Source organism: Pongo abelii, chromosome 4 (assembly GCF_028885655.2).
Source record: "Pongo abelii isolate AG06213 chromosome 4, NHGRI_mPonAbe1-v2.0_pri, whole genome shotgun sequence".
NCBI classification, from domain to species: Eukaryota; Metazoa; Chordata; class Mammalia; order Primates; family Hominidae; genus Pongo; species Pongo abelii.
Genome location: NC_071989.2, coordinates 141761581 through 141784618, shown reverse-complemented (window position 1 = coordinate 141784618; position 23038 = coordinate 141761581). Strand labels below are relative to the sequence as shown.

Here is a 23038-nt window from a genome sequence, read left to right as displayed (position 1 = left end):
AAGGCTGCCTCCTCCAAGAGGCCCTCCCTGACCACCTTATCTAAATATCCCTTGTCCCTTCACTCCTTATCTCCTTTTTTAGTTTTCTTTTTCTTCATGGTACTTATCACTTCCTGCCTGTCTCCTCCACTCAAATATAAGCTCCATAAAGGCAGGGATTTTTGTATGTTTTGTTCACTGCTATATCTCTAGCACTTAGAATATGGCCTGGCACACACTCAATAGGTATCTGAATGAATGAATGAATGAATGAATGAGTGAGCATGATGCCCACCCAAAGGAGCTTGCTGCCAATCTTTGTGTCCTATGGGCTGTCATTCAAGGTGGCAGGATGGGCTCACTTTTTATCCTCCCGAGAGCAGCACTTAGAGATCATTTCTGAAGAGAGCACATAAGATGTTGGAAATGGCTCCCCCTGCTGGACCAGTTTGCTAGTGTTACCCACCGTTAGGGCAATGTCCACCCCGTGGAATGCATACCACAAGGGCAAGCAAAGAGCTCAGCGAATGGGGAAACTCGTATCCCATATGCTCAGCTATCGGGCCTGGGATCATGCAAGGGAAAGTATACAGACAGCAGGCAGGGGAGTCCCCCGACAGTGGCTGTAGCCAGAACTGGCCACATAATTTGTAGGACCCACTGCAAAAGGCAAATGTAGAGCCTCAGCTAGGGGTTTCCTTTGGGCCCACTGCCCAACCCTCTATAGACAGACAACGTCCAACAGCTTACAACTCCTGTACCAGGATGTGTTCAAAACCTGACTTGAAGGTGGACAAGAGGCCCACTGTATGCGCCATGGTGCTATCAGCCTGGGCAGTGACAGCCATCCCCTTGCCCCGCCCTGAGATGCCTGGTGGTGTGGGCCCAACCATTGCCTCACCCATACCCACACCCAGGCCCCTTCCAGGGGTGGAGGGCAATGGCAGAATGCTCCCTCCCCCAGTGTGACCAGGTCACTGTTCAAGGTTGAAGGCAGCAACAGGGGTGAGTGGGGGAGGCCACCCAGGGGATAGGGGTGGGAAGGGCAGCAGAGAGCCATCCTGGGACGCTGAGGAGGAGGTGAGAGTCAGGGCCACACATGAGCCAAGGCTCTAAGCCCTGACACATTCTCCACTCTCCCATCACCCTTCTCTTATAGAACACAAGTTCAAAGAGAATCAGCAAGCATTTCAAGACAAGAACCCCCGCGGTAAGCCCCAAGCCCGAGACCCTTCTGAATGTGGGACCCTGTATTACTCTACAACCACGCACCTGCGGGCCAGCCCTGGCTGCAGCCATGAACAGAGGGCCCACCAGCATGGCTCTGTGACCCTCTCCTGTGTTAGAAGCATCTCTGCAGTTTGAGCAGCTCTGGACCACACCAGGTCCCTGTTGTCTTCTTGCTCCTGCTGCTGTGGTGGCACCATCATTTGAGGTCAGGGAATTTGCACAGTAGTCCCTGTCTAAGAGCCCCCATCATCTTCAGAGCCTAGAGTGGACCAGAGCCCCTGCCAGCCAGCCTGCACATGTGTGAAGCCCTGGGTTGCTTGTTAAGATTTGGGAGGAATAAAAGATTTCTTACATTTCCACTTGAGATTATTTAATCACAAGTGTGGTTTCAACAAAAAGTAAAACCTGAATATGAACTATTTTAAAATTGGGGTATAATTTACATACAATTAAATGCATAGATTTTTGTCAATGATGTTCAGCAAATGTATACACCATCACTCAATCAAGATATAAAACATTGCTATCAACCTAGAAAATGATCTTTCTAGTCAACCTTCCCATTCACAGAGGCAAGCACTGTTCTGAGTTCTAGCATCATAGATTAGTTTTAGCTATTTTTGATTTTTATGTAAGTGGAACCATACAGTAAGGAAACTTTGTGGCTTCTTTGATTCAAACTCAATGTAACACTGAGTTTTATCCACATAGCTGGGAAAATCCATTGCTTGTTCCTGTTATTGCTAAGTAGTATTTTATTGTATGACTATATCACAGTTTGTTTTGTGATTCCTGTTAATGTACATTAGGTTCGTTTCCATTTGGGAACTATGATGAATAAAACTTCTATAAATATTTTTGTATGTGTCCTTTTGTGAGCATAGTCTTTCATTTCTCTTGGATATATACCTATGAGTGGCAAATAAGCACATAAAAAGATGCTCAAGATCATCAGTCATTAGGAAATACAGATTGAAATCACAGTGATATACCACTACGCATTTAGTAATATGCCACTAAATTTAAACAGATTAAAAGTTAACAGACTGACCATAGCCAGTGTTGGCAAGGATCTGGGGGAACCAGAACATTCATAATCTGCTGATGGGAATGTAAAATGGTACAACCACTTTGGAAGATGGTTTGGCAGTTTCTTTAAAAAGTAAACCTACATCTACCGTATGATCCAGCCATTCTACTCTTACCTACTTACCCAAAAGAAATGAAAGCATATGTCCATAAAAATACTTGTACATAGATGTTCATAGCAGCCTTATTCGAAATTGTAAAATATCAGAATCAACCCAAATGTCCATTAACAGTTGAATGAATAGACAAACTGTGGTATATCCATATAGTAGAATGCTACTCAGAAATAAAAAGGAATGAACTGGCCAGGCATGGTGGCTCACACCTGTAATCCCAGCATTTTGGGAGGCTGAGGTGGGCGGATCATGAGGTCAAGATATCGAGACCATCCTGGCCAATGTGGTGAAACCCCATCTCTACTAAAAATACAAAAATTAGCTGGCCGTGGTGGCACATGCCTGTAGTCCCAGCTACTCGGGAGGCTGAGGCAGGAGAATCACTTAAACTGGGAGGTTGCAGTGAGCCAAGATCGCGCCACTGCACTCCAGCCTGGCAACAGAGCGAGACTCTGTCTCAAAAAATAAAAATTAAAAATTAAAAAAGGAATGAACTCTTGACACATGGCAAACTTTAATGAAGCTAAAACCTATCGATGTGTTCTATAACATGAATGAATCTCAAAATAATTATGCTGAGTAAAGCTGCACAAAACAAGAGCATCTACTATGTGATCCCATTTATATAAAATTATAGGAAATCCAAACTAATGTCTGATGACAAAAGCCAGATCAGACTTGGGTTGGAGGGACAGGGAAGGGCAAAGGGAGGGTTACAAAGTGGCATGAGGAATCTTGGGTGATGTGTTTGTTGTCTTTGTTGTGATATGGTTTCATGGGTGTATATATATGTTGAAATGTTTCAAATTGTATGCTGTATATAGGTGTAGTTAATTGTCAATTATACTTCAATGAATGTGTGTCCTTAAAAGTCAAATGACCATATAGTATAACGCTATTTCTGGCCTCTCAGTCGCTCTCCTTATTCAAGTACTGCATGGTCTTATTTATTGTAGTTGTATAGTAATTCATGAGTTAAGGTAGCATTTGTTCTCCAAACTTGTTCTTTTTCAAGATTGTTTTGCATATTCTATATAAACTTTATTTCCTTATTTCTATAACCATTTCCATATAATTTTTAAAATAGCTCGTCGATTTTTTTCAAGAAGTCTGGTGGTATTATGAATGAGATTGTGTCAAATCTGTAGGTAAATTTAGGAAGAATCCACATCTTAGATATATTGAGTCTTCTAATCCGTGAGCATATTGACCTGTTTCATGAATTATGCTTTTTACAGAATTTTTCATTTTATCTAATTTGTCAAATTATTGGTGTAAAATTTCTAATATCACCTAATAATTTCTAATGTCTGTAATATCTATAGAAATACTCTTTCTTTCACTCCTGATATCGGTAATTTATAATATCCATCTTTTTTCTCCTTGATCAGACTTGCTAAGAATTTATACATTCATAATTTTTTTAAAGAACCACATTTTAGCTTTGCTGATTTTTCTCTATTATTCATTTTCTAGTTTAGTGATGTCTTTTCCTTACTATTCTTGTTTGTGCTTCCTTTTGGTACACTCTTTACTTTTTCTTTATTCTTGAGGTGGAAAGTTAGTTCACTGTCTACTGACTCTCATTGTTTCTGATTGTAAGTGAAACCTCTTTTTTTTTTTTTTAAGATGGAGTCTCACTCTGTCACCCAGGCTGGAGTGCAGTGGCACAATCTCAGCTCACTACAACCTCCGCCTCCCGGGTTCAAGAGATTCTCCTGCCTCAGCCACCCTAGTAGCTGGGACTACAGTTGTGCACTACCACGCCTGGCTAATTTTTGTATTTTTAGTAGGGATGGGGGTTTCACCTTGTTGGCCCGGCTGGTCTCAAACTCCTGACCTCAAGTGATCCACCTGCCTCAGCCTCCCAAAGTGCTGGGATTACAGGCGTGAGCCACCACACCCAGCTGAAACCTCATTCTTATTGTTCCCCTGAAAATAATGTGTCTTTTATTCCTCTGGCTGCTGCTTATGTTTTCTTGTTATCTTTGGTTTTCAGTGGTTAGATAATAATTTGCCTTTGTGGTTTCCTTTGTGTTTATTTTGCTTGAGGATTCCTTGCCTCGGACATTGAGTTGTCTTTCTTCAGTTTTGTAAATTTTTAGCCAATATATTTTCAAATATTCCTTCTGCCCTATTCATTATCTCCTCTCCTTCTGAAATTCCAATTACATGTATGTTGGTCCTATTCTTATTGTCCCACAGTTCTCTAATAATCTGTTTAATTTTTTTTCTCACTCTTTTTTCTCTCTGTGCTTCAGTACGGGCCTTTTTTATTGTTGACCTGTCTTTGAATTTATTGATCCCTTTTTCTGCTATGTCCAGTCAGCTCTTAATCTTATCGAAGCCCATTAATCCTTTATTTCAGATGTTATATATATCAGTTCTACTAAAGGCTTGTTCTTCTCTGGAATATGATTGACTTAGACATATATTCTTTCATTACTGCCCCATGGCTTTTAAAAAGATATGAATTTTAGTTTATTTGGCATTTTTTGTTATGAGAACAACAATCTTTTTCAAACTTCTGTATCCTGGTTAGAAGTAGAATTCTGCATATGCAATTTTGGATGTCCTATTTTTTTCAAGTATGTTCAATAGTATTGGAAAACTGCAAGTACAGTACACAGAACTTCCCCACATCCTTTACCCAAAGACCCCATTCAAATGTTGCCAGCTGTCTTAATATGTCCTCAATAGAAAGAAAATTCAAACCAGAGCACTCATTGCACTTAGCTGTCATCTGTCCTCAGCCTACTTCAATTCAGAACAGTGCTTGAGTCATTCCTTGATCTTTATGTCCTTAGCAGTTTTTAAAATTACAGGCCACTTATTTCTATTAGAGTTTGTCTGATGTTTCTTCATGAACTTTTGGCAAGAATATTACTGAAATTATGCCGAGCTCTTCTCCCCACATCCTATCAAGTAGGAATTTATGTCAACTGGTGACACCATTGGTGATGTTAATTTTGATCACTTGAGTAAAATGATATCTGCCAGCTTTCTCCACCATAAACTTGTCCTGTTTTTCTTTAAAATTAATAAAATGTATAAAAGTAATAAATGTTTTCTGATGAGATACTTTGAGACTATGTAAATATCTTGTTGTTTCTCTTTCACCCGCTAATATTAACATGTCTCAATTCTGTAACCAGAATTAACTAGTACTATGATTGCCAAATGAAAATGTTCTAGTTCCATCATTTCTTCTACATTTACAAGTTAAAATTTACTGTAAAGAAGAGTTTCTCTTGTCCCCATTTATTTGTTCACTTTTAAAAAATCAGTTCCACCAAATTAACAGAAAGCTATTACCCATTACGATCCTTACAATTTTCATGCTTAAAATGTCCCAGACTTGGCCAGTAGGAGCTTCTTCAGACTGCCTTCTATGTCCTTTTTGATGCATCTCATGATTCTTTAAGTGATTCCTTACTTTCTGGTACAAGATGTTCCAGGCTATTCTTATTTTTTCCCTGCCCCTTCCCTGGAACAAACCATTTTTTCAAAGAGCCTTGGTTCTTTTTAGTGGTGAGCTATTTTGAGAAGCAAAGATGTGAGCGTTAAACGTGCTCCTTGCTATTGGGGTTTTGCTGCTTGCAGACGCTCTCCAAAAGCGGGGATAAGGACCTATGTATACGTAGACACATACACATATATCTTGAGCTATAAACCATGAGTTCACTTCAATACCTCCAATGCCAGTCCAACCACAGAGTTCATTCTAGTGTTCCCTCTTTTCATATTTGTAATTCTCTTCTTCCATGAAAAACCTAGTTCCCACTGTCCTCAATATATTTATGTACTGTTAGATTCTCCTGCGTATAAAATAACCTCCTGCCCCTGCCAAGCTGCTGCACCACTCAGCCACCTTCCTGCACCTAATCCCACCTTGCCACCACCCACCTCAGCTGCTACCAGAGACCGACAAAGCCACCCTCCCACTTGTGATGTCCCTTTCCTTGTGATGGCTTTGACCCCCACTTGGCCACCACCATGCTCTGCCACCTCCTCTTTACTATGACTTTTTGAAGATAAAACATTGTTAGAATCTCCTCTCCTTGGAATTAAAAAAAGGCAAAAGTCATTCTTATGTGTTTAGAGTTGAGATCTAAGTATATTAACAAGAATCAAAGATAATTTAGTTTTGGTTAATGTGACCTGCTCAGAAGAATATTTTGATTTTTAAGATTGTCTAATTTTGCCACCATAAGTAAGACTGAGCCAGTACTTAGAGTGACTTTTGTCCAAGCTTTAGGTGGAAATACCTCAAGGACAGTGGAGGGTAAAGCCTTCACTTTCGGATGCTACCATCTCAGGAGAGCAGGACAGTCAAACAGGCTTGTCCTGACCAACATAGATGAGAGATCAGATGACATTATAGGTCGAGACCCACACTGTGGTGGGCCTGCCTAAAGCAAGGCATTGCCTGCTCAGAAGATACTTCAAACTCAACTCAGTCTTTTGATTTCTTCTATCAGAAGTGGCTCAAAAGGAACTAGTCACTGACCTTGTATTTGTAGCCAGCCACATCTACATATTGAAGAAAGAAAGTACTGATGCTAAGGGCTTCTACGTTGGGTTTGGAGGTGGAAGAGATGTGCATAGGTTATTGGTAGCAAATGTGTCCATTTTTTTCGTCCATTGTACCCCATTAATAGGCTTCTCTTTATTGTTTAAATTCCTGGTGACAGGAGAGTTTAAACTTGCTTTTAACATGCAGGTGGTCTCAGGAAAATGAAAATAGGCTGTCTGGCAATAACCCAGGCTCCTGGGGTTCTTCTGCAACAGGAATTGTTCTTGTCTGTTCTCCAAAGGGCTAAATGGTGCTGTGTTGAAAATAATACCCCTGTATTTACCTCGAAGTGTTTCTTTAATTGTTGGATTCTATTTTTAAAAGTCATAATCTGACTTTTGCCTCTGGCAATATGGCAGATAAATATTTTTAAAATCCTTTTAAACATTGATGTGCTTGGTAAGAAAATAAGGACTACCTAGAGGCTAAAAATACAAGTGAAATCAAGAATCCAGAGAGGTAAGATAGCTGTGAGACTGACTTTACCTTGAGGGCTTTTGCCAAACTAGGTGAACGTTAGTTTTGGTTTACGTACCCTCCGTGGCTCAGGATACCAAGGCCAAATCCCAGGGTCCTTCCGAGGTAGGCATATGTGGAAGGTTCCCACTCCCAGTCCCCTATATATATACACCGGGGCCCCTCAAGTGCTATATCTGCAGTGTAAGGGTGAACAAGAAAGAAAGAAATCCACCCAGTCCCAAGGACTGGCAGGAAAATGTTCCTTTCTCAAATCTTGGCACTGAGTAGAGAGAGAGAAATTTCCTTGAAAATTTATAACCATCGACTGATCTCCAGAAGGAATTGTAGCTCATATGCAAACTACCTGAGTAACCTGAAAAATCTCAAACATAAAATTTAGTTTAACCCAGAATGGTGGAGTCCTTGGGTGCCTGGCACAATCAAGAGCCTATATCCAAACTGTAACTCAAAAAATTTTCACAGATTAATTTCCAGAAAATGTGAGCTCTTTTAAAAAGAAATCAAAACACCAAAAGGAGAGTGCCATGTAAGAACCAACAAAATCTGTGAATAACAAAATTATACTGAATATAAAATATGTATATTTAATATTTTTAAAAAATTAAAAATATGATTGAAAATCAAGAGATTATACAAATGACCAATCATCTTTATGAATGGCTAAAAAGAACTTCTGAAAATTCAAAATTCAAAATTCAGTGGAAGAGTGTAACCGTAGGTTAGAAATAGCTGAAGAGGTAATTTAAGAGCTAGAAGATGGATTTGAAAAAATTATACAGAATGCAACATAGAAAAACCAAAGATGGGAAATGTGAAAGAGATAAGAGATACTTAAATAGAATGAAAATTTGTAGCATATGTCTAATTAGAATACCTGGGAAAGAAGGAGAAAAATAATGGAATAGAGATACCATTTAATGGAAGATAGGTAAGGATGTTCAAGAATTGATGAAAGACATAAATCCTCACTTTCAGGAAACCTGATGAATTATAAGCAGAATAAATGCAAAGAAATATGTGTGTTTGCATCACAGAGAAATTGCAGAAAACCAGGGAAGATGTTAAAATTATCCAGACATCAAAAATGGATTACCTACAAGGGAATGAAAAGGCTGTCAGGTAACATCTCAACAAAGCCAGAGGGTAGGGGAACAAAATGTTTATCAAGTTGAAAGAAAAAAAAATACACGAACGTAAGAATAATTACACAGCATAAATAGCTCTTTAAAATTAGGATAAAATAGACATTTTAGACAAACATAAAGAGAATTTGAGGTATAAGAAGGAATTATGAGGAATAAAGATAGACTCACAATATACAGTATTGTCATATAGTTAGGTCAGGAAAGGTTCTAAGGTGTTCTAAGGTTCTTCATGGGGAGGGTTAAAGTGTTGATTATAGACTTTGGCTTAGTTATACATTTTAAAATTTGAGATAAACAGTAGAAGAATAAAAGAGATATTTAATTTTTATATGAGTAGAAGAAGAAAATCAGGGTGAAGTATTTGATTCAAAATAAGCAAACAAAAGAGAGAAAGAGGAACACAGAAAAAGGCAAATAAACAATCTAATATAAACTAAATAAATAATATGTTTATGTGAGGGTACTATAAGGAAAATGAATGAATCACCACTATATGCAGACATGGGTGTAACTAAATATCGTGGGAGAGCAAAAGAAGAAAGTCTCTGATGAGTACATAGAGTGTGATTCATTTATATAAAGTTCAAAAACATGGAAAACAACATACTGCATAGAAATACAAAGGTGAGATAAACCAAAAGAATGATAAACACAAAATTCAGGCTAATGACTATCTCTGAGTGGCAATGAGGGAATAGAACTGGAGAGGGACACATGGGAAAATTCAAAATGAAAGACACCGTTCTTTTTCTTTAAATGAATGGATTCATCCGTTTGTTGTATGATAATGCTTAAGCCATCCACAGAGTGGATAAGTGTTTTTTTCTGTCTACTCATTATTTAATAGAAATAATTTAAACATTTATAGCTATTCAAATTTGATTTTTTGTGTGGTGTGAAATAGGTTTCCAATGTTGTTTCATTCTAGGTGGATAGCAGGTTGCCCCAGCATCATCTATCAGAGAGCTATCATTTTCCCATTGGAGTGGTAACTCTTGTTATACATCTAATTTTCATATACATTGGCATTTATTTCTGGATCCTGTTTTCTATTTTATTGCCATATCTGCAGTCACTGATTTGCCTATTCCTGGTTTGATCTCATATTGATTTTATCACAGCAGCTTTCTGGGTTGAATGTTCTAGTATCTGGGAAGGCACATCCCCCTACAGTATTCTTTCTCTTATTTTTCTTGGTTATCTGGGGGCACTTATTACTTCAAATGAACTTTTTAAGATCATTTTATCTAAGTCTAAAATGATTGCATTAAATTTGTGTAATTATGAGAATGTCTTCCTACCCACGAATAAGAAAGGTTCCAATCTTATTTTATGACCTTCAATAGGGTTTTGTAGTCTTTGTTTATATAGATCCTGTGGCTTTCTTGTCAAATTTGTTTACTAATATTTTATGGTTTTTACCATGATTATGAGTAGACGGTTTTTCCCTTTTTCACTTCTAATTATTTATTGCTACTGTTGAGAGGAATGATTTTGGCATATTTATCATCTGTCCAACTAGTTTCATAATTCTCTTATAATTTTAATATTTTTTCACTGGAGTCTCTTGGATTTCTAAGTATACAGATACATAATCAGCAAGAAGAGATTAGCTGTCTTTCTTTTCCAAATGTTAATGATTATTTCATTGTCTTGTCTTATTATACTTCCTTTATGAATAAGAATGATGATAACAAATATCCCTGTCTGGCTCCTGATTTTAATTGGAAACACTTAGTGATTGGCTATTTAAGGAATTTTCTTCTATTTCTTTGTCCTTAAAGTTTTAAATGGAATTATTACTGTATTTTAAGACTTTCTTTATTTCTATTTTCATTCTGGGTTTTGAGATATGTCTTCTTCTTGACCTCGGAAGACTGCAGTCTTAATAGTGACCATTCTCTCCTTAAATTGCCCTGATATTCTTAACCTTGGAAGACCTGACATCTTAATAGTGACCATTATCTCCTTAAATTCTTTCCTGAAATTCTCCTGATTTTCTTGTTGGCTCAAAAATCATAGCTCCCTCAAAAACCCTCTTTGTGCTGTGCTTGATTCCTGTGGCATTTTGGTATTTTGTTGTCACTATTTAAGGTGTCACTCCTCCCCTGCAGTAGCTGTAATTCTAGTCATTTTTTCAGAGGCTGGAGCTCCCAGTGTATATGGTTCTTTTCCGTAGCCTGTTTGAAGGCAACACTGAAGCACCTTAAGGCGGTGGTGGTCTCACAGAGAGTACCTGATAGGGCAGTTGCTGACCTTGTGAGCTTCTCATGGAAGTAGACAGGTTGTCAGGCCCCAGTGGAGACCCCTGGTCTCCACATGCTCTTCTGTACTCAGGGGTAGAGCAGACCAGCCCACCCATGCATTCAGGAAAGTTAGCCTCCCAGAACCCTCAGGCCCACCTGTCAGAGGCCTCAGCCACTGCTTGGCTCAGTTGAGCCAGGGGATTGAAGTTGAGAATAGAGGAAATCAAGTTGTCCGATATTGTTACTAAGCTTTGTCTTGATATTATCCAGTGCATGTTTTTATGGCTGATAATCCCATTGAGAGACAAGGGCAGATACTTGAGAGGAGAAATTGAAATGCTCCTGATTAGAAAATGGTAGTTTTTTGTGCTAATATTAGATATTTTAACTGAGCCCCCATTTTTTTCTTTAAAAGTAGAATGAAGGAGAAAAGCATGTTGTTATTGTGAGACACGTCTATGACAAGTGATCCAACCAAGGCAAGGTGCAGACTGGGGCGGCCCTTGTGTGGCAGGTAAAGGGCCCTGGAAGAATTTAGCTCCCCATCTGTGCTGGCAAGTCTCCAACGATAAAGTGACAAGGAGCATCACGGCGGCTCACAGAGTAACTCCACAGTGATTCTTGAAATAATTGGAGGCAGCCTGGGGTGTCACGGCCTTGAATCATTAGTTGGTGGAAAAGCAGGAAAGATCCCGCGTAGTGGCGCATCAGCGAGACGGTGCAGACCGTGGAGAGCAGCAACATCTGGTCCCCTTGGCTCCAAGAGGGAGGGAGCCCAGAGGAGCTGGAGAAAGTGACAAAGGAGCTAAGTACCTGAAGGAAAAATGAGGGCTGGTGACAGGGAATAAGACAGATGCGAGCTGAAGAGGCTTTAGGCAAAGAAAAGGAACTCGGGGGTAGGAATATATTTGGAGGAAGTGTTCTAAAACAAAGCCGTTTTGTAAAAGAAACTCTCCCAAGGGCAGAAATCCTATTGTACTTGACATTTTTACGCAGCTTTTCTTCCCAAGAAGGTCTCCAAAATAACCCTTCAAAAGCCGGTTGAGATAACTTGATAGGACAAATAGAGGGAAAAGAAAAAGGTTTGTGCAGTTTTATTATAGCCAAAAGACATCCAAGTTAAAACACAGGCTCTGATGTACATCCTCAATTCACAGATGTGGGATGATTTTTTCGATCTCAGGGATCTCTATACAGCCCTGTCACGTACCCATGAGGAAACTGAGGCTCTCTTGTGAAAGAGACATGCCTTGTAGATCCCAGGTCGCTATTCTCCCACCGAGGGCTTTCTACAATCTCCACACTTTCCACTCAATCTGTGACCATGTCTGTTTCTGTAAAACCATTGATTGATTACTCAGCTCTCTATCCAGCCAATCTTGGGTCTCTGCAGTGTCTTCATCACATTCAGTCTTCCACCCAGCCCGATCTGTGCCAGGCCTGGTGCTGAGCTCTGAATGAAGTGGAGCCTGGTCCCAGCCCTGAAACCACAGACACTGCCTGACGCCCAGCCTGGAGTTCTGAGCAGCTGTGAAGGCACTGCTGGGGCCCTGCCTCAGGGCCTGGTGTTCTGTGTAAGGAACCACAGGAGTGGGGTCCTCAGGCCAGCAGGCTGGCAGCCTCCTTTAGGTGGAGGAGACCTGGGAGGGCTGGGGGGAAAGCTCTGGAAATGGTGAGTCAGGTAGCTTCACTGTTGTCACAGACAGCAGATGGGGAGATGACACGCAATGCAAAGAGCTCCCAGAAGAAGGAGAAACCATAGGACCTGTCTGTAGCAGGTGAGCCTGAGAGGTTTGCAAGATATGCTGGCATTGGGCCCAGGTCGGGGGATGCCTTTGAAACTGAGCTCCAGGGTTCCTCTGGCAGGCCAGCGGTCCTGGTGACTACCTGACACTGCCCTTAGGTGATGAGTGGAGCCTGCAGTTTGTGCTGTGAGTTAGTTCCAGTCACTTTGCCCTGAGAATGTATAATTTCAGACTCCCCTACCTTGGAAGCCCGGCAGAGTTTATAAGGGTCCAGTGAAGCCCTGGCACAAGGGAAATTGCAAGGGAAGCATTTCCTTGGGGTATTTTGAAGCATGCTATTTTGCGTCTGCCTTTTTAAAAACCATTCAATACTTTCAATATAAATATGTTCACCTTTCCATTAAGGCTGGCCTCCCGAAGACAGCAACTACCCCACAGGCTCATGCACTTGAATCAGTAAAACCAAATGGCTACTTCTTTTCCAGTCCTATTTATTCAACCTTTCACCAATTCAGAGTGTCCGAATTGAGCACTTACTAAGTGCCAAGCTCTCTACATGAATTATCTCATGTAATCCTCAAAGCAATCCTGTAAGGGGCAATCCCGTAAGGACCATTGTTATCCTCACTTTTAAATAGGGAAAAGAAGGTGGAACCTTGCCTGGGCTCACACAGCTATCAACTGTGAAGGAGCACAGGACTGGGTGGAGGCCAAGGTTTTACTGTGTTACTGTGTTACTTGAGACCCAGGAAGTTCTGTTGCAGCACTCCCCCAACCCCACCCCGCCCCCGCCGCACCCCACCCCGCCCCCACCCCACCCCCACCTCAGTGAAGAGAAGCTGCACAGTCAGCTCAGTCAGCTCCCGCCACAGCAGCATGGCCTCTAGCTCCAGCCCCTTCTCCCTCTGCTCCACCAGGGGCCTTTCCCAGGAGAAAGTTCTCTCTGTCTCAGTAAGTCTCAGCTAAGTGGCTTGGAGCCTCACGTTCCTCCCTTTCTGGGGTCTTTTTGTGAGGCTGGGGGCTCTGAAGGAAGGTGCCCCAGGCAGAAGAAAGAGATGAGAGTCCTTGGCAGCTCCCTCAGCTGACGTTGGTTACTGTAGAGATTTAGGTGGTATTGAGAAAATTATCCAAAACTTGGGAATAAGAGAAAGAGAGGGTGGCAAGTCCTCCCTCTGGGACCTTGTTTACTAGACCTGCCCAAGGATTATTTACTGACCCAGGCTAGAGGGTTACGTCTTTGTTCAACTCACAATTTACCACTGATTAAAGGCCCAGACTGTGCAGTGACATGTTAACTTGCACATTTATTCCCAGTAAAAATGCACATGATTCTTTTTGGTGGAAAAGAGAACCTGAAAGTTTGTGGTTTTCTTGCCCTGCAGATCACTCACCTACTGTGTGCCTAGCCTAGGCATCTCATCCCAACCTTCTCTTTCCTATGTGGCTCCTCAAGTCCTCCTCTGAATCAGCGTCTGCACTGTGGGCTCTCTCATTAAGAAGACAAACACAGCTTTAACATATGCTCACTTTAGATTATCGTGACAGTCACATTTTTAAGTTTTTGAAAAGTATGCTTTGGCACTTGTGTTTGGTGTTTGATCTTCAACTATGACCAGAAATAACCACCTCCAAAAGCCGTGCCCAGGGACATTAGACAATATGTAGAAACCTATTTGTGCTTTGGTTTGATACAAATTGGTTAGATAGAAACTCTTTTGGCAGAATTGAGAGGCCTCCTGACAGATGAAAGGTGTTCCTTTTCTCTTCTTGTTCCAGGCATTTCTGACTTTGAAGTCAATTTGTCAGACCTCAGGTTAGGATCTGTAAACATTATGTATGGCAGGTTGCATTACCTTCCAGCAATGGATAACCATGTGTTTCTGTTGAGCTTTGGGATTGGAGAATGTGGTCAAGTCTTTCAGAACTGGTCAAACTGCTTTCGTCAAGTGCACAAGAACCTCAGCATACAGGCTGTGCTCACCGGTTGAGTTTGAAATCACCTGTGGTCACTGAGAGTACATCACATCTGCCCAGCAGTCACCTGTCCAGTTTCAGGCAAAATAGCAGGAGTGGAGACAGAGAGGTGATGAAGCTGGAAACATCATAGTGGGAGGCAAGGGGCTTAATGGACAGGTGTCCATGCATGACAAGGAGTGGGTTTGGGCTGTGATGTTCACAGATACAAGCAGGGCTTCCTTCTGCAGCCCTGTAAACCTCCAGCCTTTAGAGGAGTTGCTACTTAGGCCTCTAAGCTATATGTCCATGAGGTGGATGAGCAGCAGCCATCCTGCAGGCCAGGGTTGCTGATGTGTGGATGTATCCTGATGTTGGAGAAGCTCACACTATGGACATCTAGATCCTCCTAGCATGAGTTCTTTGAAGCAGGGACCATATCGCCAGCTGAGCAGATTATCCCAAATTCGAGGGATTTGGAGTGAGACTGATTCGAAGTTAGGCTCTACCACCTAAGTCACTTGACTCATGTTTCCTAATGTGTAAAATGGGCATATATTCATGCCACAAGTATGTGCTGAGTAGGGCCTGTGTGTCTACTTAATAGAGCTTTGAGGCGGATTAAATGAGCATCAGATGAGCTCATAGATTCTAAGAGTTTAGCATGGTGCCTGGTGGGCATGCCTCAGTAAATAATAGTCACTTACACGTGGCCCTCTCTGGCTGGGTGTTAACACACACATGTCCTTGGGAGGAATCACAGATCCTCTTCCCAATCCTTGAGTATAAATGAGGCATTACAGGGTGGAGGTAGACCTGACGCAGCCCCAGCACCCAGGCCATCTAGTAGTGTAGAGGCCCTCACCAAGGTAGCCTGTAGTCAGAGCTCAGAGAGGGCTGCTCTCTTCCCACCAGCAGCCCTGAGGGGTTCCGAGAGTTTTCTGGCCTCTAATAGGAGGATAGACCTCTTTCAGCTGAGAGGGCTGAGTGGTGGGACAGTTGGGTAGGGTGAAACTTTGCATCTGCCTCACAGCTCCCTGCAGACTGAGTCTGCCTGGTGATGTTTACCTTGGAGCAGGGCTTTTGGAGCCAGGCCTCTTCTTATACCAGGCCTCCCCGCCCTGCATGCCAGGTTCCAGGGCACCCAAGCGTGCTCCACTCTCTCCTTCCCCCAGGTCTCTGCCATCTTCACCATCAGGTCTCAGGTCTAATCTCACCTCTTCAAAGAGGCTTCCCTGACCACCAGAGTAAAGTGTGCCCACTGCAGCACCCTGGTTATTTCCTTCCTCGCGTTTAACACCATCTATACTTGTCTTGTTTTTTTGTTTGCCAGTTCACCCTCTTGTGTGTCTTCCTACACTGTCATGTTAGTGCCCTGAGGATAGGAGCCTATTCTGTCTGAATCCCCAGCATCTGGAATCAGGACTGGCACATAGCAGGTGCTCAGTAAATATTTGTTGGGTGGATAGACGTGGGGAGCTGACAGGCAGGTGCTCCGGAAGTGCCCACCCCATCTTAGGGTAGACATGGCATGGGACTGGAGCGTGGGGCCTCTGCCTGGTTCTCACACAAACCTGAATTCTGCAGCTGCATACCAGATACTTGGGTGGTTTCTGCAATGAGAGTCAACACTGACAGGCACTCTCTGTCCCTGGACCACCTTGCCACGTGTGAGAGTATAAGTTGTCTTAAAGCGGGGAAGAATACTGGGACCGTTACCTCCAATCCCTGGATGTGCACCCCACATATCTGCACATAGCTACATGCACATGGCTCTTCCGCAGGCAAAGCCTCATCTCTGGGTCACTAAGAAACCCAACTGTGACCCCAGGCAAGGGCTGCCGCTCCCCTGTGTGTTGGTGTGTCAGTACCTGGAGGATAAAGTATATAAGGCCATGTGTAAGGGGCTGTATCTGCCCATGGGCAGGCACTTGGCTGGATAAGTACCTCTGTCTGCAGAAGCTGGAGACAGCTGCTGTGCTGGGCCAGGGTTCGTGGCAGGTGGCAGATGAGGTTCTTGAGGTTCTTGGTGCTGCACACACTGCCTCTGGTCTTCTGCATTCACACCCTGCTCTTTTCAGCCAGTTTTGGGCTTTCCAGTGAGTAGTCTCCTCGGAGCCAACCCATCACCTCATTGAAGCTTCATAGTGAGTTGGGGTGAGGTAGTGGAATTCAATGCTAGGTCGTGTGCTGGGGGCACTGACAGCCTTCAGGAGGAGGCCTAGGCAGAACCTCTGGCTGAGATGGGAGCAGGGAGCTCCCAAGGCCTGGTCAGGAGAGATGGGGCTGTCATCAATAGTCAAGCTGGAGATGAGGTCTCAGACACAGAAAAGCTGTGTTGGGAAGAATGTGCCAGCAGGCCGTCGGCATCCAAGAGTGGAAGAGCTCCTGAGTTTTCCCTCATTGCCACTTGGGGCACTGTCCCTGAGAAGGGAGCACTCGTTAGTTTTCTTTGGGCCCAGGAAGCAGTTACAGAGGCTGAGTCAGAGTTTGGAAGCAAAATTACCCAACTGTCTGTGCTCTTGGTTGTGGCTGGCTGTGGGAGAACAACGGAGGGGCTTCCTGCTCCATGTGGATGCAGACTCACTCTCTCTGGGGATTCAGGACTCTCTCAGGACTCAGCCACCTTTTATGCCTTCCACCGGGGTCAGACGGGCTTGCCTTCCACAACCACTCAGTTACACCACCTGTACCTATCTATGCTCCCAGTTCATGGCAGGCCTGGGTCTGTGACATTCTTATTGAAAATCCTTATTCAGATCACAGAGGGAGTCTTCAGCACCAAATGGTACCAATAGACTTGTTTCTCCTGCCGCCATAATGTTAATGTAAAAGTTCCCATTTCTGACCATGTTCAGTAAATTTAATTTGTGTTGAAAAGCAGCTTATTTGGCAGGATGATCAGTTTTTAACCTGAGTAAATGGCTTTCTTGATGACTATAAATTAAGCACATTGTACTTTTCATGCATTGTGGGTGTCCTCATAAATACTACAGGCAGTTGCTGGTAGTCTCACTTGGTTACCGTTCCCATTACTGTTTTATCATCATCATGGTAGGAGTGGGGAATTCATTCTGTTTTAATGACAAGGAGGAAGCGGTAACAAGGGACTTGTTTAATGAGGAGCCCACCCCTGGGTCAGCATCTGTGTAGCTGTGGATCAGATTCTGGGCCTACCCCCACCCGGGGTATTCTCAGCCCTCTGTGGGGCCATTGTGAAGGGCGTATGCAGGGCCTTCATGCTACTTTTGTCTTAATTGCAAGTAATCAGGAATCAAATATTTGCCGACAGCCAATTTCCATGTCAGGGAGAACCTGAGTGTTCTTGACAACTTCAGCAGCCACAGGTTGGCACCAGAGTTTCCTTAACACTGACCCCTCGGAGTGCAGCCTGCAGGGAAGGCCATGGGAGCCTCCCCAGCAAGCTAAGCCAACGTGGGTACCTGCTGCCCCGTGTGACACTGGGCCTCAGAGGTGCTCACTACCATCTGGACACACAGCTTTCAAAGGAGGGGGTCGGGGAAAGTAGCTTCTCCCCCAGCCCCCCATGAACTGGCTTTGGTTTGCCTGCCTGGGATGGAGTAGGTGGTCTCTGAAGCCCCTTCCAACTCTGCTTCTCCAGGATTCTAGTTCTCTTTACTCCAGAAGACCCACCTCCATGGACACCCATCTTCCCCTCATACCTCCATCCTTCCACTTCCATCCTGCCTGCTTTGGAGAAGGCAAAGGGAAAATGCACCCCTACCGGGTCAACACGTGTGAGGCTTCATCATCCTCCCCACCCGAGCCCCTAGCCTGGCTTCTTAACTGCACTGAATTAGCCTTCAAGGGATCAGTGCTGAAAATTTCTACATTTCTTAAAACCTGAGTATACTGGGGCCACACAAGGAGAAAGGCCTAGCACCTGTGGGGCCTCCTGAGGCCAGAGCAGGGCAGGCACTTTGGGGTGGGAGGATTCAGAGAGGGACTCTTGGACTTAGGCTGGTAGCAAGCACTTCATAGAGGAAATGCCTACAATAGTGACTTGGAGCTGGTTTAGCCAGAGGGAGAGAGCAATGGGGGCCAGGGCACACGCTCTGAAGCAGGCTCGGAGAGGCCAGGGCACAGAGACTTTACCTCTTGTTTCTTCAAAATGGGCAATTAGTGGGTTGCATCCTATCTGCATGGGAAGGTTATTAAAACAGTGATCCGATGGCAATGCTCTGCGTCCTGGCCCTGTCTTGGGAGAGAAACAAAGGCTGATATTTTCAGAGCTGTTAGTTTCTTCTAGTAGGCACCAGCACTTTCTAGGGTAACCCAGTTTCCAACAACCCAGGAGAATCACGCTAATCAAATATGCTCCATGGCAAAGCGGCCATAAACACTGTGAGTGGGGGGCCTCCAGCCCAGAGCCTCCCTGCCAAGCGCCTGCCTGCCTTCTGCCTCCTTCCCTCCCCACCCCCATCAACCTTGACAGGAAGGCGTGTAGAGGGGCTGCTGAATGCCACTGGGCCTTCATGGTGACATGCAAACAATTAGCAAAGTGGATAAAAGAGATTCCCACCTGCTTAGGATCGGCACTTTTACACTGCTCAGAGATATTTGACCTTCTAGTTTATTATGATTCAAGAAAAAGTCAATACTTCTTAGTTTGCCAAGGCTGGAGGAATTTAAATGAATTATTGAATCAAGCAGTTAATCTGCCGATAACTGATTTTTTTCCTTTCAAATCTATAATGATGAAAAGCAGACTTAACCAAAAACAAGAAAAAGAGATTTTTTTTTTTTCTTTCTTTTTTTTTCTTCTTTTTTGCTTAGACATTTTAATCCCATGGGTAGGAGCTGGGGCTAAAAGTTTGGTCATGATTACTAGGGCCATTCTGTCTTGCTGAGTATTTTGATGGAGATTTAATTAACACTTAAAGCAAAGTCTTCTGAGGCCATAAAAATCTGTATTCACATTTCAGTTGTCTTTTGGTGTCCCTGTGTAATTCTCAAATTTCCATCTGTACCTTCAGTGACATGTGCCGATTATCTCATTTCCAGACTCCCAGAATGCAGTGTGATGTTGGTGATGGATGCCTGTTTCGCCTTTCACTTAAACGTGCCCTTTCCAGCTGCCCTGACCTCTTTGGTGTGTGAGCTCTGGGTGCTGCTGCCTGAGATCACTGTGGGTGTTGTAGGGTGCAGGGGACACTCAAGCAATGTGGCAGCTCCCATTTCCAGGGGCTCCGCCTTCTTGCCCATAACTGCAACATTGTGCTAGAAAGGACTGAGTGGTGGGGAAAGGCTGCTGGTGTCTCCCCTGATGACGTGTGTCATGGAGAACCACATTCTCCCCCAAGGAAACGGCCAGCCTCTGGTCTCCCCACCTCAGCTACCCCCACCCCCATCCTGAACACTTGGAGCATGACTTTCTTCTTACGCCACATTTCCTCCCTGCAGTGACTCCCCAGTGCCTACAGTAGTGTACCTGAATTTCTCTGCTTGGCTCTCCAAGTCTCCCAGAAATCACACCTTGACCCCCAACCCCACCACTGTACAAAACTCCTGCTCACATCTAGTCTTCTACCTGAGACCTGCAAATGCCACCCCCAGGGCGGCCGGGGGAGTCTTGGCTCAAGCCTGCTGTGTGTCTGGGAAAACCCTTCTCTCCTTTGCAGGGTCCACTGGCACATCACCCCCTCCGTGATCTCTGCCACTCCCAGTTACTTCTTCCAAACTTAGTTCCCTGGCTCCCAGGCTCTTTGCCTGATCTGCATACATGTCACCACCATACAGAATGACAAAGTCAGAAAGAGGGAAAGGTATGACTTGTTCATCTTTGAGACCCCTAAGGTGCCTAGTACACAGCCTGGTCCAAAGTCATGACATAGTAAAGGAAAAGAAGGAAGGAAGGAAAAGGTATTGCAGGCAGAGGGTAGCGGGGGACCACTTTTTTAAAAAGTCATTGATTTTAATAAGCCTCTAGTCCAGGAGGCTGACTGTGAGCCTGGGAGCAGTAGTAGCAGGCTTTGTCCTTCTATGTAAGGTGCTTCTTTGTGAGCACAGAACAGCTGGGTGTTTTCATTTTTCAACTGGAAGCAGGAAAAGTAAGCCTAAGAAAGAACCAAGAGTTGATCAAAAGCCCCCAGCTTGGTCCTAGGATGGAAAGGTGTTGTGTTTCAGATGTTCAGAGTGAGTCAGCCATGAAACCTGAGCTCTGCAAGGCAGGACACCCTTCTTGGCACCAATGACCACCTCATGGAGGGACAGGCACTCCCTAGGAGACCCCAAGCCCCCAGGCCCCACCTTGAGTAGCTTGGCTGCACAAGCAAATGGAGTCTGTGCTTGTGAGCTACAAAGGAAGCCCTTGACCCCAGACCCTCTGAGTGTTTGTAGCTGACCCTCTGTGTTTGTGTGTCTGGCAGGGCTTTCCAGCCACATCGAGCTGCTGGCCTCCTGTGGGAAGAAGTTCTGCAGCCGAGGGAGCCGGTGCGTGCTCAGCAGAAAGACAGGGGAGCCCGAATGCCAGTGCCTGGAGGCATGCAGGCCCAGCTACGTGCCTGTGTGCGGCTCTGATGGGAGGTTTTATGAAAACCACTGTAAGCTCCACCGTGCTGCTTGCCTCCTGGGAAAGAGGATCACCGTCATCCACAGCAAGGACTGTTTCCTCAAAGGTAGGAACAGAGCCCTTGCCCTGTGGTTTTGGGTTTTGTGATCGATCTTCCAATGCCTTTTTGACAAGTGACCTGGGGGCTGAGTCTACAAGTTACATATGTTTAGGAAATAAAGACAAAGACTGGTATGCAACAAAATAGCAGCAGTGGCATTTTGGTGATGCATACTGTGTGTCCCACCTCCAGAGACCCCTGCCCTTAGAGGAAGCTCCTTGGGGAGTAGAATCCAGGCAGGTCAAATTAAGCCCTGGCTGGTTCAGGTTCACTAGGGACCAGGCAACAGGGCACTACCCAGGTCTCCACATAGGATGGGCCTTTGCAAGGTTGTGACAAGGACCATGTTTACCCTTCTGCACAGAGTCCCATGAATCAGGAGGCTGTGCTGTGCATAGAATGTGGTCAGGCAGACACCAGCACAATGGCTCCCAGCATGGCAAGGACACAAACTCTGGCCTGGAGCAGTTGTTGATGGGAAGGCATCCCATGTCTTGCCTGTCCAGAACACCTCTGAGCAAGACAAGGAAGCCCCTGCATGGACATCAGAACATGTCTGTGGAGCTGGGGCCAAGGATTCATGCTTTGGGCTGAGATTGAGTCAGAAAAGAAGGGAACTACCAGCTCCCACTGGACAGTAAGAGCCATTAGGGCAGCGGCTATGGCTGTTTTATGCGCTTATGTATTAGCACCTAGCCCCATGCCTTGCACCAAGAAAATGCTCAATGGCTCCCAGATGCTTGAAGATACAAGAGTCAGAATGCACATCCTGTGTTGATTGATGTGGCCCTGGTAAACAGTACATGCCGTGGCCTGTAGAAGTATTTATTGTATACAAATATTTGTGTACAAAATGGCTATACATGAATTAGGAAATGTGTAGAAGACAGAAGCAGCTTGCAGGCAAATGGGAACAGGCCCACATAGCCTGAGCTAGGAGAGCCCACCTGGAGTTGCGTGAGGTCAGGAATGTGCTTTAGGTTGCATAGGGAGGAGAGGAGGAGGCTTGGACTAGAGACCTGCCAAGTGCCTGCAACACTAGAAGACAAAGGCATGAGAGCAGTCCAGGCTGTAAAGGCCTGGGCACCAAGTGGGAAGTGGCAGAGCTCCTGCCTCACCCTCACAGACCCCCACTGAGGATGGTGTGATGCATGACACACGTGAGTGGAGGCGGATTCACGGCTGAGGTGGTGGGGCAAAGGTGTGTTGGCCTCTGTTACATCTATCTGTGTCACCTGCACCCACCTAAATGGGCCACTGCACTCAGCAGTCGTGGCAGCATGGAGTGCTAGGCAGGGCAGGGCTTGGGAAATGTGCCTTTACCCGGTGATGACAATAGTCTTGGACATTTTCACAGCTGTGCTTATGATGCTAATGCCGAGGTGCTTCAGAGATCATGAGATAAATTATGGAAATGGGGCCAAAATTAGCCTAGGAAAAACGTCCCCAGTCTGGAAGCACTGCCCAGCCACATGCCGCCAGTTCCTCTGCAACCGTGCACACTAAAACACTTGACCAGTTGCTCCAGCTTTATTGGCCGTGTTGAATTTTATAGACTGATGTTCCATTCTCTGGTTTCTAATATCCTCCAAATTGCATCTTCCTAAAGGTTTCTATTTCTGCATCACAGTGTGCACAGCCTCCCTCACCATCGGTTATTCAAACAACATTTCTCATTTAATGGGAGGGAAAAACCAGCCGCCACAAAACCCACCGAGGTGAGGAGTGATGGGGACAAGCTGGCGTGGAGCAGGGGGCAGGCAGCCTTGAGCAGATCAGGTCTCAGTTCTGCTTCATGCTGATTGAATTTATCCACCGAATCCTTCTGACTTATTGAGGTTTTCAAA

At 44.4% G+C, this 23038-nt stretch overlaps 1 protein-coding gene across 2 annotated transcripts in view; it reads left to right on the top strand.

Annotated features, from left to right (window-relative positions):
• The window catches only part of FSTL4 (follistatin like 4), a 413592-nt gene that overhangs the window by 186703 nt on the left and 203851 nt on the right, over positions 1 to 23038 (top strand). For both annotated transcript variants that reach the window (XM_054556514.2, XM_024247171.3), the window contains exon 4: positions 20949 to 21197. In XM_054556514.2, coding sequence (XP_054412489.2) covers positions 20949 to 21197 — 249 coding nt within the window. The remainder of the gene's footprint in view (positions 1 to 20948; positions 21198 to 23038) is intronic.